Here is a 13,819-nt window from a genome sequence, read left to right as displayed (position 1 = left end):
GGACTGAAAAAATGAGATGAAGCAAATCCTATATTAGATTATAAATAATATTAAGAAAATAAACAGTGGGGAAAAAAACATCTAAAATATATTTCTTATAGTAGAATACTCATTCAGGAAAAGTTGCTATTATGTGCAAAACAGCTGACTCAGCTTTCAATTACAGCTCTAATATTTTTTCTTCAATCTTTCAGTCTTTAATAGACCATGTCGTGATAATCTGCATCACTTAGAGAAGAGTTGCTGACAACGATGTGGCCAAAAGTGAAATAATGAACATAGCATTTCTTGAAGAATGCGTATTGTGATCTGTAACACCTCATAGTATGTGTTGGGAATGACACTCTGCTGTTACACCATACTCAGTTCATATTATAGTCTGCTAACAGACAGGCAGGTTAACCAACACATAACCAGACAGTTCTATGAATGCTAACTTTGCATAGCAGTGGGCAATAAATACAACACTGATCGTATCAAAAGGATCTGACTTTATGTTTCAATCTATACTTGCAGACCGCCTTGGACCTCCTTCAGCACGAACTCTGACAGAAACAAAAAGTAGCTGACGCTGGTGGCACAGCAACACTGGTTAACAGGGTGAATGAGGACAGATGCTGACGATTATGGGTGGTGCTGTGGGGATAATAACGTATAATGAGTGGCTATTTGGGACAAAACATTGGGACACGAGGAAGTTTGAGAGCACGAGTTTAAGACGAAGACAGACTAAAAAGCTGGATTTAAGAATGATGACACAGGGACGGAGAATAAGGATGTGGACACGAGCTGAATGCTGATGAGGCTGTAAGGCTGGAGGAACAAAAGTAAAGACTTTAACAGGCGAGGATGAACGTCTATAGACAGGGAGATAAAGGTGGATCAGAGAAGAAGCAAACAAGAAAGAGGGGCTTACATTTCTGGTCTTTCCAGGTGACGGTGGGCTCGGGCCGACCGACTGCCAAACAGTAAAGGTTCACATTCTCCCCCTCGTTCACTGACACATTTTTTGAGATGTTCACGATTCTTGCTGGTACTGAAAGACAAGATTTTTCCCATTAAAACCTGACCACAAAATCACCTTTTCATATCATAAATTATTGATAAGGTCTAGCGTTGCAGTTTATTAAGGTGTTTACGTCTGTTTTAGACAGACAAGGAGATCATCTGATTAATGATCCGTGTCAGTGCTCACTGAAATGTGCAACGATATGGTTGACTGTCTACTTGAAATGCTTTAAATTATAAACTGCTGCAAATGAGCGACGCAATGTTCTTCTAACATCTACCTTAACTTGATCTTTACCAAAAAAAAAAAAAAAAAAAAGAGCATTTATCAATGTCAAGGAATTTTTACTTGTATTTATTTTTAGCAAAAGACCACCCCCAAACACCATTTTGCCCCAAACTCAAAAAGCTGGTGCAGTTAGTTTGATAACACGATGGCCCTTGAATTTAAATGACCTATTATCATTGTTTTAATGAGCTTGGCTCTGAGATTGCTTTCTGCACGAAATCAGCCGAAGCTCCTTTTTTGTATGTCTTGCTGGAGTTGAGGACTTGCAGTGATAAAGCACAGATTGGAGCGATGCTTCTGCTTGATGCAGTGACTTGAGGGTATAATTATTTTGCGTACTATCAAGCTTCAGATGCAGTCAACTTAGAGCTGTGTGCATGTTTGGGAGCGTCTGGTCATTTATAAGCTTTGGATTATGCAGATAAACGTGTTTTGAGATCTTTGTGAATGACGTTGTTACCTTTAAGGCAGCTTTTGTGTTTTAATTTCTGCAAAATGCTTGTAAAAACTCATTCTGCTGGTGATGTGTAACTTTACTTTACACTACACAGCCCACCATACACTAAAAATGGACACATTCTGAGTCCCATCCTCCTACCAGTCCAGCACCAATACATTGTGTCACTCAAGATCAGCCAGACTTTCATTCACTCAGCTGCTGACGGTGACTGAGCCCCAGTCGTGATCCTGCACTGTCAGTTACTGTATTTAGTCAGACAGTTGGACAGCCTACTGTGCACTTCATCCCCTCAAAGCACATTCTCATCCACTGAATCTGCCTAACTTTTCTGTTTACAGACGATGTAAATCGAGCAAACTTGGGGAAAAAAAAAAAAGAAATCGGCTCAGCTGTTTTTCCACCTGCTTTCCTTTCAGTAGCTGCACAAACAAGCCCACTAAGCTTTCTCTAAATGTAATCTTAAATACAAACTCTAAATGCTGAAAAGTCCTGTTAAAAAGCTATAATTAACCGTCCAACTTTATATACAGCAGTGCGCAAAAGTCTTGACTCAGGCCTAATTTCTTTAATTTTCTTTAAAAGGAGCCAGACTTTCTTTAAATATTTTAGAAAAAGTTTTAATCTAGAGTTATTCTGGTTTTATGACAGTTTATCAAACTGTTTTTGTGAGTGGCTGTGGTTGTTTTTACACTAATTTTATCATTACCTCATCATTTTCGGAGAAATGTGTTGTTGGTTTGTTAAGCCTTTTAACTCTGACCTATGGATTATTCAGACATAAGAAGATGTTTTGAAACTCAAGAGTGGAACCAGATCATAACAGACAACTTTTCAAATAAACTATTTATATATAAGTAAGTATAAGTGCTATATGTTGTCATCATTATACAATGATGAAATTAGTTCTCTCCATTTAACCCATCACACCCGGGATACACCCAGGTGGAGCAGTGGTCAGCTATGTAGGTACCCAGGGAGCAAGTGGGGATTGAGTGTCTTGCTCAGAGACACCACGACATGTGGAAATGACTGGGAGTCGAATCGCAACTTTCTGGTCCAGGTCGGCTGCCCCACCTCTACCCCATCTCGGCTCCCGAGATACTAACATACTCACAAATACTTTCTGAGAGCCCTGAAACAACAAAATTTAATCTAATTTATTTGGTTGAATCTATGAAATGTAAAAGATAAATCGTTTCACACAATATTTTTTTTTTTAGTAGTTTCAGAGATATTAGCTGAACTTGGGATGTCAAACTCTCTTACAAAAGAGGGCCAAAATTAAAACCTTTTTCAAACTAAGGGTCAATTTCAGAAACTACATTAACTCAAGTCAGATATCCAACATCTTTTCTTGGTTGCAGGTTCCTCAACAAGAGTTTGACTGGTCTCATTTGACGTTCCCTGCTGCACTTTCGACATCATAATCAAAGAAAAAAAAATAATGCAAGCGATAAAAGCATTTTACGTTTAACATATCATCATGGGGGTCAGATAAGATGTCAACGAGGGCCATATTTGGTCCCCGGGCCTTGAGTTTGACACATGCACAACTAAAGGATGGTGCATTTCTTAACTCATGTCAGGTTTTGTTGTCTTTTTATTCCTTAAAAATATAATGACTCATTAGCTGTTTTTAAGCACACAGGGGGGAATGGTGGCACAGAGGTTAGAGAAGGTGGGTCTGTGATTGGAAGGTTGCCGGTTTGACTCCTCAGACTGGCAACATCAAAATGTCAGTGGGAAATGTGAAGCACCCACACCTGCTTCTGCCCTCGTTTGCCCCTCTCTGGGCCCTTGAGCAAGGCCCTTAACCCCCACCATCTGCTCCCCCGGGCACCCTAGATGTCAGCCCCCTGCCCCACCCCACACAGAAGGCTGTTGTAGCTCGGTGTTCTGTAGTTGCTTTGGGAGGGGCATCCGGTGAAAAACAATTGTCAAGTCTTTGTGCGAGTTAGTTCTCTGTGGCCCCCGAGGAAGGGAGCAGCCGAAAGAAGAAGAGAAAATTACTGCTTTGAAGCACACACTGAACATTATATTATCAGGTTCAACAACTGGACAGAAAATAACTGAAGAGGCAGCCAAAGTCTAAAAAAAAATATTTGAAAAACATTCGGAAACCCTGAAAAATTATTAATCAAAAGCACTTTGAAATATTGCAGAGACGTCCAGCTCCAAGAAATCAGTTGTGGTTTAAAACTTCCACAGTACACTGCATTTTTTTTTTAAACTTCCAACGACAATCAAATTGATAAACTTGTGATACTAATAGATAATAATTTAAGATTACAGATTATAATAAGAGTGTATAACAACATGTAGTTCTGTCTCAATGGCTGACCTTGGACGATGAGGTAGACGTTGGCGATGCGAGGTTTGTTATTGGCCTGGAAGGTGCAGGTGTAGGGTCCCTCATCGGTTATTTGCACCTTCTCGATGTGAATGGAAAAATCACTATTGTTGCTGTTGAGCAGCGTCACACGCTTGTCCAGCGACCACTTATCTGTTCCGGTGAATAGGATGTTAGAGCGGTTCAGCCAGGCTTTGTGGGTCACCTCCTCATCGATTCGACATCTGTGAGAAGACAGAAAGTGTTTATTAGAAGAAATTGACTGTTTTACTTCACGAGTGGAAAATTAAAATTAAAGAGGATCATCATAAAATATTTTGGGCATCCCAAGAAGTTAGAACTCCCGGGCAGTTTTTACTAGATCTTTGATCTCGGTTTACTTGTTGGCTATACGTGGCACAGTTATTAAAAATGATTAGGTATTTCAAGTGCCAAAGCTTTAAAATACTCATTAAAACCTTGTTCTAATCACCACTAGCCATCGAATCATCAAAGCAGTTCCTTTAATATTAAAATAAATTATAACGTTGGAGCCAAAAGGCAGAAGACTTTAAGAAGACAGCAGTTTTTGGTACCTTTGTTCTCCTCTGCACAATGTAACTAAGAGTTGTCAATTTATGGAAATAGTGGAGGTAAAATTGAGGTGTTAAACACTTTTTCAGAAGAATCTTAAAAGGGCAAACCAACCTCTATTTGACTGCAAAATAGTTTAAAGAAGCTTTATTAGACACTCGTCACTGTGCAATGACACCTTCACACGTATGACCTTCAAAGATGAGTTCATAACAATACATAATGGATCCCAGTAAGTTCTGATTATTAACCAAGTACATGCTGGGTACCTACAGAATACATATTGAACATGTACTGGGCAAGTGGTACCTTAAGGACCAGACTATCTTATGACGTGACTTGTTTCCCTGTTCCTACAGGCTGCATACCTGGTACCTCATAGGATTATACATGATACGTACCAGTTACGTAACCAGAACATACATGGTGATTACATAGGTCATAATTATTACATATTTGGTACGTACAGGAACTGGACTGTTTTATGAAATGATTTGTTATCCTTTACTTCCAGACTATGTATCAGACCAAATGACAGTTACATTGTGAGAAACAAATAAGTACCAGGTGCGCATCATTACATAACCAGTACATCTTTTGTCCTCATCTTTCAGCTGTTTCCCCTTCAAGGGGTCACCACAGCAACTCTGAAGAGGGAACTCTCTCTTACCCTGTCCTCACTCCAACTACCTCCATGTCCTCTAACTGCATCCATATATCTCCTCTTTGGCCATTTATGAACATGTGCACACGTCAAGCAGTAAGGCTTTGAACCTCTGAAACTTGGGAAAGGAAATAATAAAAACATGAGAAATGTTTTGAGACGGATTTCAGTTGCAGCCCAGTAAGATACTGGTTCAAATCTTCTTTTTTCTTCTTCTTTGAGCTTTTCCTCCTTCAGTGGTCGCCACAGCGAGTCATGCTCCTCCATCTCAATCTGTCGACTTACCTCGCTTAAAACCCCACTTTTATTTACTGGCTTTTGACTCTGTGTGATTTGTTTTTAACTGGTCTGTATTCTACAGTGTTAGTCATTTAGTTATTATCTTTTTCCATTTGGATCTATGTTTTTATCTGGTGTCCTTTGCTCGTTTGATTTTGCTGCACACTTTGGTTGGCCTTGTTGCTGTTTTAAGTGCTTTATAAATAAAGTCATATGGTATAGTACCCCCATGTCCTCTCTAACTGCATCCATATATCTCCTTTTTGTCTTTTTCCTAGCATTTGCATTTCTAACATCCTTCTACCAATACTCACTGTCCCTCCTTTGGACATGTCCAAACCATCTCAGTCGGGCCTTTCTAACTTTATTTCCCAGTTGTTCAACCTGTGCTGTACCTCTGATGATCTAATTCCTAATCTTATCCATCCTTGTCACTCCATTTAAGCAATGATAATCAAAACAAGAATACATTTAAATCACAATGATCAAATAGCTAACAAAAAACAAAAACTGTTTCTCCAAAAAGATAGTGATTATTAACACATCAAACAAATCTTTAAAATTCTTCTAAGATAAATACAAGTTGAAGGTTTATCCATAGCCCTCACAGTTCACCTGCCTCGTTAAATGTCACAGAACATTTGCAAACAGATCTCAGAGGAACTGTTCCTGCAAGATGGCCAGAAAATCTGCAATAAAAGTAAAAATTCAAACAAGGGCACAAGGAATGCTTTCAACAGCTGGTGTTCATAAAGTTATCAGAGAGGGCATATGAACATTTGCTTCAGGTGTTTAACTGTTAACAAGTGTGCATTTTTACTTGAAATATGGAAGCACATTTTCATCTTTAACTTAACGGCAAATTACGTCAGCAGAACTTTTTAAGATTTCTGAAAAATCACAAAATATAGGAATATAAATAAGATTTAAATCAACGTCTTTAAATAGATCAGGTCTGTACATTTATATAAATATAAATATAATAGCATATAAGAAGAAATTCATTGATTCAACCAGCATTTTTAACAGCTTTTACACGATTATTCAAGCTCAGTAAAGGAACAGACCTATATTATTCTAAAATTATTCCCACTGTTGGTGCTTTTGAAAAGTATTGGTGAGGCTCTCTGTTCATTTAGATAGAAATGCTGTGACTGCAAAGGCAACACATGATTTGCCTCATTATCATTCTCATCAAGCCATTCAGTGACCCTCTGTGCTGAATCTGCATTTCTACGTCTCCAAACAAACTTTGAGCTGTCTTCTTGTTTATTTGTCGGCTAAACCCTTGGGTAATAAAACCAAGCAAACTTTTTTTTATTTTTTTTTATGTTGATTCTTGTAACAGGGCTGAAGAAAGTGGGTCAAGTTATAACACATTTGGCTGCAGTCAGTCAAACAAGGAAGCAGCACGCCGAACGAAAAGTGGTTATGTACCGTTTTTCACAGCTTGCTAAATTGTTTTTGTCTGCAAGCAAACTTTGAAAATGAATTTGGTCTGCAATTCAAGTCTGGCTGTTTGCACGTAAATTATAGTTAGCAACAAATTGAAAAATCTGTCAAACAATGAAAAGTAAAATACCACAGTGTGCAGAAACACTGTAATTTACTTTCGCTCTGCTCTGACTCAGAGGAAGACATGAATTGCCTGCTAAGGTGTGACGTCTAGTGCTTGACTTGGCCACTAGATGTCCTTCAGCAACTTCAACTAGTAAGATGCTTTTGAAGTCCTCATGTTTCACTGATATGACCTGGATAAATATCTCTGAGGGGGATCTCTTTTTTTTAAATGCATTCAACCTTTATTTATACAGGTTAGCCTCATTGAGCCACAAGGACTCATTTACAAGCGGGACCTGTTCCAGACAGAACATATAAAGTGCAGACAATAACAATGACAACAATAAACTACAGTAAAAATGCATTTAAAATAAGAGCAGTGTATAAAACAATAAATCAGGGTGCCGTAAAACAGGGTGAAATACTAAAAACATGAACATATCTGCTTTGATTTTTCTATTGACATTATAAAATGTTTGAAACCCCTTAAATAAATCAAGGTGGACAACTTCAGTTCCTGTTGCAAGGTGTTCCAGGCTGCAGGAGCTGAACTTTGTCAAGTCAGTGGCCGTGACTCAACAACATATAACAACCAAGTGAGTCCGGATGTCTTTAAAGCGTAGAGCTTATGCTCAAGTCGACACAAATTCAAAGCAAAACACTTTTTATTGTATCGATTTGGATCAGTTGTCTGTAGTTAATGATATCAGGGAAAAAAATCCAGTGAGAATTCCCTCCATTTTTTTATTTATTTGTGTATGTATGGCCTAATAATCTATTTTTACAGTTAATCACTTATGCACTGATGCCGTTACTCCAGCACTGCAAGCCCGGAGGAAATGAGCATCATAATAACATCAAATGGGCCTCATCTTAATGGCCCACAACAAAACCAACACAACAGCATTGTCTTGTTAAAGAAGTAGTTCTGCCACTTGGGTATGAAGTGATTTTATATTAAAATTAAGTTTATTAATGAAGCTGTTTAGTCTACGAGCTGATAGACTACATGTTTTCACTAAAAGTTAGTTTATCTCAAATTAAGCTTTAAAATAATTTATCTTTATCCGTGCAACAACTATTTACACACCGAAAATGCATTAATGTAGTGTTGCTGCAAAGCGGCATATACTGGTATTGGGGTGGGAAATAAAAATCACATTTAGAAAATAGATTTAATCATCTATAAGTCTGGGCTTATGTGTCAAAACTGCTAAATAAATCACAACATCACAGCATCAATAAAACAGCTTCAGGCTACATGTCTTGATGACAGTATAGATTCTGGTTCTTTGATTTCCAACTTCGATAGAGACTTGCTGATGCTGACAACTATTGACAGATTTGTTCTTGGCTTCAGAGTAAACAGACAAATAAAAAAATAAAAAATAAAAATCTGCTCATAATTGTTGCAGAGGTGTAGGCTTAAAGTTGATGTAAAAAGTGTGAGCTTGGACCTTTTTTCTTGTTATACTGCCAAGCCATGTCACATGCACGAGATAAAAGAAGTGTGTTGGCCTTATTGGTGCTTGGTTGGGAGCCAGCAAAATCTGTGATTTCTACTTTATCACTCACAGTTGGGGAGGTGTGGTTGGACAAAGAGGAGATCCACCCACTGAGCTGACCAGTAGTGTTGTTACATCTAAGACAAGGTTACTGGAAAAAGACTGCATGACTAGTTATTTGGCTAGAAAGAGTTGGAAAAAGTGTCACATTGTGGGATACATCACTGAAGTTTTGAGACACAAAATTGGCAATAAGATCTGCATGACAGGTGGTGGAAGGGCAACCATGTTTTTTTATGTGTTAATCTGTTGGTGCAAGTGTAAAATCAAAAGTTACCTCAAAATCACACTGTCGCCTTCCAACACTGTAATATTGTCCGGCAGGAGTCCGAATTCTGCTCCATGCACACTGGACCCTGTGAAGACAAATGAGGGAAAAGTGCAATGAGCATCCAATAACGACACAAGACGCTCCACTGGCGCTCATCAATCTCTGCTCAGGTACTTGAAGATCCACTACCCCAACAAGTAATTTGTGGCGGGGATGTGTCCTGCATTCTGCTTACTTATTTCTAAAGCAAAAATAATAAATATACAAAACAAAAAGAGCCACAACGTCTGCACTGACCCCCGTACTGGAATAATAATTCGGTTTTAGGCTGCATTCTGGTGGGATGCGCGTTCATTGAACAGCACTGATAATGAGCCAAGGGAAGAGGATTCACATGGAGCTGCCGGAGCGTGAAATGAAGGGACAGCAACGGTAACAGAAGGGATGCTCATCCTGCCTACCAACACACACACACACACACACACACACACACATGCACACAGAGAACTCAAGAGGACAAAAGCACAAACACATACTGTATCACAGACTCACACAGGAACAAACACATTCTGAGAACCATTAGCTGAAGGGGAAAAACAAACTTGGCATCTGTGAGTGTCTGCCATGCTTAGTTTAAGAAAAAAAAAAAGTTAAATAGTTGGGGTTCACTTTTTGTAAAATTGGTTGGACTGCAAACAATGAGCACCAAATATCTCATTTGCAGACTGTGATATTGCATACTAACGCAGGCGGTTCCAGTGGGAAAGGTGGCTCTTTCCATCTTACCTCTGCTGAAACACAACATGACACCAGATACCATCTCAGCTTGTGCCCTCCTCCAGTCTTTGATAATCTTTTCTTACTTCCTCCTGCAGGATGACCTCAATATCTCAATAGGCTTTTTGCTGATGCCTTGCCTTGAGGTTTAATAAATGGTGACTTTATGAAACGAAGCTGCTGCACTAAGGTGCTGAGAAGCACCTCAAGGTCTGTTAAGCAGATGTGTGAAGTCAGAGGCATGTTAAGCACGGCATATGAGAACCTGCGAGGAGATGAAAGCCAAAAGTGATGGCAATACGCCACTAAGTAGATGAGAAATGTGGGTTTTAAATTAGAGAAGGGTCTTTAGAGGAATCACGATTTGATTGCAAAGAATAATGAGAGGAGCTTCCATTTTATAATCCACATCATGCATCACTAATCAAAAGGGTCTTAAAATGCAGAAAGTCCTGCCAACTACACAGACTCACACAAAACTTTGCATTTCTTAAACAATGACTAACGGTGCCAGTTATCATGCTTTCCTTTCCATTGCACAAACCCAATAACTTGGCATTAGAACAAACAGAACGCTGCAACTGATTCCCTCCAAGACAAAATCGTTACAAACAGGAGGGTGCTGAGAAACAATGATTTTGTTGCAATGGTGCAAGTGCTTTTGTCTGAGTGTGAGTGAGAGTGTGTGCACAGGTCAGGTGGTGATTCAAAATAAAAATCATAAATACAAAACTAACGAACAACAAGCAAGGTGGTCTTCTTTTACCACCGCTCGTGTCACCATTGCCACTAGTCCTGGTAATAAAAATAAGCCAAGCATGGGTTTTATGAAAAGATTTAATGCCCCCCGTTGTCATCTTTGTACTTGTAAATTGGGGTTTAGCTTTATTCTGTGGATTGAACATAGGCTATTCTGATTTTTGTGTACAGGAATTTTTATATGGTTCACTGCATACTCTTGACAGATGCTGGGCATAAATGTGTGTTTGTTTGCTGACATACAAAAAGAGGAAAACAGAAAAGAGGACAAACTAATGACGCTTCGCAAGAAAATTGGCCCTGAAAATCTCTGACTAAAAGCTGTAATCGCATTAATGGGTGCTGCTGCCGCTGCCGCCGCTGTGCTATCTAGGCCGGCCAAAGATCTGAGGACTGGCTCCATCCCTGCAAACCTTGAAGGACGGGCGTGCCATATTAGCTGCTGTCCCCAGCGTTGGAGAACTCTTGCAAGCTTAAATGTTTATTTTTCCTTTTATTAGCTGCAGAATAATGTTGCATTGCTTTACTGCGCTCATGCTTCCTCTGCTTTTCTCAATTTTCAGCTCAAGCTTTTAGGTGTTCTGTGCTCCACAGCACCAGGCTTTATTTGGGTTAATTTAATTCAGTTCCAGGGCTTGGGGCTTGTGTGTGTGTATATATGTGACATGCTGTCATAAATACACACCGCATATGCAATTACAGGCACACACATAAAGGGAAGATGCTCTCTATTATATAATGTAACACAGGGGCACACATACACACACCAACAACACCCGCAAACATAAACTTATTTTGATAGAACAAATGATGTATGCAAATGCTGAATGCTCCAAACAACATTCCGAATGATACAAACCAGAAGGGAGATATTCCCATTCCCCTATTCAATTCCCACCTTCACAGCTCGATTGGCACCTTGCCTTCTAAAACCTGTGTCACCGAGTCTCCAATCTCAGGTCATGCATAACGTGATAACCAGGCCAAGACATTCGGCACACACTCCATCTTTCCAACTGGATCTCCGGATAAATCGCACACAAGCAAGTAAAGCAACACATAAGCAATGATACAAACTGCTAGACATGAAGAGATATTCTGCAATATTAAACATAACACATTCCCTAAATACTTTCCAAAAAAATATAGCTCTAGGAGTTGCAGTCGACAGTAAAACATCAGAACAAATGCACAAACAGGTAGTTGATATATATAAACATCTGTTATAGTACATAATCTTTTATTTCATTCCTGTATTTAAATGTATCAATAAAACAAGACCTGCATCTGTATTTCATGAATTTATAGACCACCTCATTTATTCTGCTTGTCGGTGGGGGTACTGCAGGGATCCATCCTCGGTACTCTTCTCTTTTTTTTATACATGCTGCCACCAGGTGCTATTTTTTGTAAACACAGCATACCTTTTCATTTTTACCCTGATGACTGTCAAATTTACTTCCCTCTGAAGCACAACTGGTGAATGCTCTATCCACCTTCTTCTTAACTGCCTGGTTGACATCAGGAATTGGATGGCTTTAAATGTCTTAAAATTTAATGAGAAGAAGACAAACAAAAGTCGTGTAGCTTCCACCTAATGGCACAACCAAGAACCACTGTATCAACCTTTCATCTCTAGCCCCATTATAGAAATGTGGTCACTAATCTGTGAGTGAAAATGGACCCTTCCATGAAACTAAACAGTCATGTCAACATGATTGTTAAATCTTGTTTTTTCAGTTGATGCAACGGTCTAAATCGAAGCCCATACTGTCCAAAAGTAACCTTGAATCAGTAATACATGCTTTCATAACATCTAGGCTTGACTACTGCAATGTGCTTCTTTTTGGAATCAGTCAGACCTCTATTGCATGATTACAACTGGTTCAAAATGCTTCAGCCTGATTTTTAACTGGTACAAGCAAAAGAGAGCATGATACTCCATTTCTGGTCTCCCTTCACTGACTACCACTTTTAAATCCATTTTAAAATACTTATGCATGTTTTTAGATCTCTGAACAGTTCTGCCCCCTCCTATCTTGTTGATCTGCTGCAGCCATATGTCCTGCAATGTTTTCTGAAATCAGCAGAGCAAATGCTTTTATTGGTTCCAGGCACTTGTTTTAAGCTCAGAAGTGACAGGACTTTCTCCGTTGCAGGTCCAAAACTGTGGAATGAGTTATCACTGCATGTCAGGCAGGCTCTCTTGCTTATTGTTTTTAAGTCTCGCTTAAAAACCCTCTTTTATTCCCTGGCTGGGGGGAATATAATGTCAAGATATGGTATTTCTGTCCACCCAGCTGCAAGTTAGTGAAAATAGTTTTGAATATTGATCTAATATGATAACAATTATGTAAAATGATTATGATTACACCACTAATTGTTTCCTGTCACAATCCTAGTGAGAGACAGTCGTACAATAATCATTATCCTGGTAAGTGGACTACATTGATGCCATCAGGTGAATCTGCTGAAGTAGTAGAAAACTAAGTGATTAGTTGATGAACAGAAGGTACACTTGTAGGGGTTCTTGGTTTCCTTGTTTTAAGATGTAATATCCCTGCTAGAGGCTCACGTTGCAGTCTTGTCACTTGAATTTTGAACATTTTAAAAATGTTTCCCTCCTCACAATATTCTTGAACATTTGTCAGTTCATTTTCTATAAATTAGAGCAGTAGATCTGAAATTTGACATTGGCACAAGGGTTCTCCTTATGACAGAAAACATCCAAGGCTAAATTAGGTCTGCAAACAACACCAGTAAAACAATGAATATTAAGAAATCTTCTTCAGCTTAGTAAAATATTACGTTTAGATACTATGAAAATAGACTCAGCATTACTGCTGTTTTACACTGTTCATGAAGAGTTGTGTGTGGTTTTCTTCTATAGAAGAACATAAATGACTATCTTAATTTTTACATTAAGTTTCATTTGCATCATATCTTTTTTCTTTTGCGAACATATGTGCACACACATTTTTCATCGTAAGATGCTGAAACAGATCCCTACATCCTCCACCCGACCCACTGTCAGTATATAAAAAACAAAAACAGTTGTAAGAATATCAAAGTTGTATGAATTAACTGATTATTTCCTCCACAAATGCAAAACAAAAATTGTTCTTGCAGTCTCAACACAAAATCCTTGTATAATTTTGCACTTGTTTTGATTCAACTTTAACATTCATTCAACATATATATATATATATATATATACATATACATATATATACATATATATATACATATACATATATATACAAA

At 38.6% G+C, this 13,819-nt stretch overlaps 1 protein-coding gene across 1 annotated transcript in view; it reads right to left on the bottom strand.

The window, feature by feature from the left end:
* Nucleotides 1-13,819, bottom strand: part of iglon5 (IgLON family member 5) — a 156,564-nt gene that overhangs the window by 17,116 nt on the left and 125,629 nt on the right. Inside the window, exons 2-4 of the mRNA XM_037676141.1 lie at nucleotides 9,026-9,104; nucleotides 4,099-4,331; nucleotides 917-1,036 (exon numbers count right to left, since the gene is read on the bottom strand). Of these exons, the coding sequence (XP_037532069.1) occupies nucleotides 917-1,036; nucleotides 4,099-4,331; nucleotides 9,026-9,104 (432 nt within the window). The remainder of the gene's footprint in view (nucleotides 1-916; nucleotides 1,037-4,098; nucleotides 4,332-9,025; nucleotides 9,105-13,819) is intronic.

Source organism: Nematolebias whitei, chromosome 5 (assembly GCF_014905685.2).
Source record: "Nematolebias whitei isolate Nwh7 chromosome 5, NemWhi1, whole genome shotgun sequence".
Classification (NCBI taxonomy): domain Eukaryota; kingdom Metazoa; phylum Chordata; class Actinopteri; order Cyprinodontiformes; family Rivulidae; genus Nematolebias; species Nematolebias whitei.
Note: the sequence above shows the minus strand (reverse complement) of the source record. Positions and strands in the feature narration are given on the sequence as shown.